Source organism: Pygoscelis adeliae, unplaced genomic scaffold (assembly GCF_000699105.1).
Source record: "Pygoscelis adeliae isolate BGI_AS28 unplaced genomic scaffold, ASM69910v1 Scaffold232, whole genome shotgun sequence".
NCBI lineage: Eukaryota > Metazoa > Chordata > Aves > Sphenisciformes > Spheniscidae > Pygoscelis > Pygoscelis adeliae.
Window position 1 is genome coordinate 3,837,573 of NW_008824473.1, and position 3,656 is coordinate 3,841,228.

At 40.5% G+C, this 3,656-nt stretch overlaps 1 protein-coding gene across 1 annotated transcript in view; it reads right to left on the reverse strand.

Moving 5' to 3' along the window:
• PLEKHG7 (pleckstrin homology domain containing, family G (with RhoGef domain) member 7) overlaps window positions 1–3,144 on the reverse strand; it is a 26,699-nt gene extending 23,555 nt beyond the window's left edge. Inside the window, exons 1-2 of the mRNA XM_009321362.1 lie at window positions 3,061–3,144; window positions 252–347 (exon numbers count right to left, since the gene is read on the reverse strand). Of these exons, the coding sequence (XP_009319637.1) occupies window positions 252–347; window positions 3,061–3,144 (180 nt within the window). The remainder of the gene's footprint in view (window positions 1–251; window positions 348–3,060) is intronic.
• Window positions 3,145–3,656: the final 512 nt, after the last annotated feature.

The following is a 3,656-nucleotide window of genomic DNA, read 5'->3' on the forward strand; positions in this document are numbered from 1 at the left end:
CAGGCACTGCTGAGAGGGTTGTCTTGATGCCTTTTTCTGAAGGTGGTACCTCCTTGGTCTAGGGCAGTCTGGAAGCCTGGCAAAATCCAGGCATTTCAAACGACAAAAATATACCTTATGCTTATGCATTAATTTTGCAGAAAGGTCTCATATCCAGATTAATGTAGTGAAAAATGGTAACTTGAAAAGAACACAAAGTTTTATCCCCATCTTTAAGTATCCTTGGTACAGTATACTGAGTATTTTGATACCTTAAAGCAGAAAAAATCATATGTGCTGCAGTCTATGATCTTAACAGTTGAAAGACAGTTTTCCAGATCAGATGCTTGCTTCTGTTTGTCTTTACCCTGTTGAATGACAAAAAAACACCCTGATTCATGCAATGTTTTAAAGACCAATAAGAAGTTTACCCAACTCAGTAACCTTGCTCTAATCTGTAAGGAGCTTGCCCTTAACTGAGTGATTTCCTCATATTTCCAGGCTCTCCTACACAGAGGTGAGGCAGTGATGGCAGGTTTATTTTTACCTATGGATGGGGTGTGTAGGTGGCTTAAGTGTGGGTGTGTAAGATTTTATTTATGTAACACAGAAATCTTTGGCAGGGCAAGTCATTGGTATGGCAACAGACAATGGGCTACCCTCAGCAGACAGAACAAATAAAATATTTTGCTTCTTTCAGCACTGTCAGAAGTAGGAGACAACAAACTCATAGTTGAAATCATCCTCCTGCCACAGGTATACAAATCTTGCGTGTTTGTTTATTTTTATTTTTTAAAATTTTTTGTTGAGCTACGTATTGAAAAAACTCCTTTGGTCAGCTGCAGAGTAGTGTCTATAAAATGAGCTTTTAGAAAGCTTAAAGAGCAGAAGTTGTTTGTCTGTGTGAGGGATCATGAAATAAAAACAATTGCTTTTGGTTTGGCTTTGCTTTTGAGGCCAACAGTGCCATGTAAAAAGTTTAACCAATATTTATGAACTCTAATTTAGCACTGTTAGCATGGACTTATAAGGTGTTTGCCTAAGTTTTATCTGCTCTCTGGAACTGTATACTCATACTTCATGGGTTTCTATTGTCTGAACTTTAGGCACTGAACTTAAGCCAGTTTTGAAATATGTGTTTGATTATAATATTTGAAATTCAGAGTTTAAGCTCAACTCTTAGTTTTGAAAGATAGCTTGAAATGGAGCAGAAATGATAATGCAATTATATACACACACATTTAACTGATGCACCAGCAAATGAATCTTCATCAACTAAATTTTATGGCATTTAATAGTCTCAGAAATCAATTTTGGCTAAATATCAAATGCATTTTATTGCAAATTTCAAATATTTTGCTGAATTTAAAAATTCTCAGTTTTAGGCCATGCTCCTTCAAATGCTATAGAAATGCTATCAAATGAAGTGGGAACTCTTGTACATGCTAATCTGAGTACTTGCATTGGTTTCACTTGCACAAACTCTTCTTTGATAGTTGAGATTTAGAAGATAAAATGCAAAAAATATTAGGAAGAGAGTGTTCACAATTACATATTTAGGGGTGCAAAGTTATCAAGACACTTGCAAATCATTTTTTGAATGATGAACAACACTCAAAAAGGAAATTCAGATACCATAGTAAGTGAAAATTTTCTTAGCTGGAAAAGACAAGGAAATGTGTTAAACAAGGAAATTAACTGAAGTGTGTTGGTGTGTATGCTTTTACTGGAGAGCCTGGGGGTGCCCACGAGGACAGCAAAAGCCTAAGAAAGCATCTAAAAAGCTATTCTGACAGGTAAAGCCTAGATCCCTTCCATGTGAGTGGGAGTTAGACAGATACTCTAGAGCCCTAAGGCACTTAAGGTCTAGGTTGGCATGCAGAAAGTACAGGATACAGTGCAGTCAAAGCAACGATGCAACTGACTTACCCACCTTGTGCTCTCTTACACCGGGGAGCTGCACTGGACCTGCTGCCACCACTGAACACCTTGAATGAGAGGTCCTGCATTGCCCACCCCGTTCTGCCCTCCTGGTGCCAAGGGCACCTATCCTCCCACCACCCATGGGGATGGCAAACAGCAGCATTGACCGTGTTTTCATGTGCATCACGTGCAGCGGCACTAGTGACTGCACTGGAGCCACCCTACCATCATTGCAGATTAATGTCCAAGCAATCCCGGGGTAGGCTGAGACCTCTGAGTTCAGCTCACCTGCTGGCTGCCTTTCCCCAAGGGCAGTAAAGAAAAGAAACTCTTTTTACCCAGGTTAGTTGTGAGAGAAGGCAAGGTCAGTGCAAGGAAAAAAACATGGTAAAATACTCACAACTCCTCTTTTGGCAAATGGCCACCTTGGCTTTTTGGACTCTAATGGGTAAAACAAATGTGTTATCAGTAAAGAAACAGATAACTAAAAATAAAACTGTTATTTATGTGTTTTGTTGGGTTTTTTGGGGGGTGGATTTTTGTTGCGTGTTTGTTTTTTTTTTTTTTAGATGGAGCCTGATATACTATACTCTACTTGGCTCAGATTTAATACTTGTGTTTAGGCAGTTTGTGCACCAGGCTTAAAACCTATTAAGCCTGTTGGGTCCCTCCCAGCAAGAATTATGTCTATCTGTGATGGGATCTTGGATGACACTAAACACTCCCACTTGCTGCAGATGATCAGTACGTGATTGCCAATTCTTTACATGGGAAAACACATCATACCTCAGGCCAATTCTTGAAGATATCCATTGCTTTGAAGCAAGAATTAGGCTATGTCTGCTCACTAGTGATATCTTGGAGCTACGCAGGTATTTAAAACTCATACTTCATGGGTTTCTATTGTCTGAACTTTAGGCACTGAACTTAAGCCAGTTAATAAAAGATTGTTTATTATTGTGAATAAACAATCCTACAGACCCTAAGCCTCAGACCTGTCATGGGGCTGGCACAGTGGTGCAGGCTGTAATTCATGGTCCTTAGTGAGGCACAGGGAAAACTGGGGATCTAGATGTAGGAATGCACTGGTGAGAGGTGAGGAATGCCTGTGTTTGCTCAGCAAGAAATTTGAAAGAGTTTTCTAAATGTGGCACCTACCTTCAGGCCTGCGTATGACTGGGAATCACAGTCGAAACTTTCTCCTTTTGGATTTTGAAGGCCTCGGTCATTCTTTCTGGGCATGGCTAGCTTGTTTTCTTTCATGAAACTGCTGGCTGTGACCTTGACTTATTTTTTTGAGAAAATTTTGATCTCTGGTCACCAGCATCTTCTGGTCTCTGGCAATCACATTGCATGCTATACTATACTCCACAATAGATATTTATGGAAATTGCTTGCAGGTCTACATTTCAGTGTTGGAAGGTCTTGTGAGTAACCTCTAGCCATGAGTTGGGTCTGCTACCCTTGTGATTAGAGCACTACTGGAAAGGGTGGCATGGGCCACTCTCTTCCCTCTGCCTGAAACTGTGCGGGTAGGAATTTGTAACTGAACTGCTTGCAGATGGACATCCTGGCCTGGGCTCTGGTTGCTTCTAGCCTGTGGAGGAGGGAGGTGATCTGTGTCCTGCCCCCCTCATCAACCTCTTACATTTTGCATTCAACAATAAAATGCAGGCAAAAAAAATAAATTGAGGGGAATTTTAAAATTAGCGATGCAGTCACTTTGGTGTGGGGTAACAGAATCCCCTATGGAG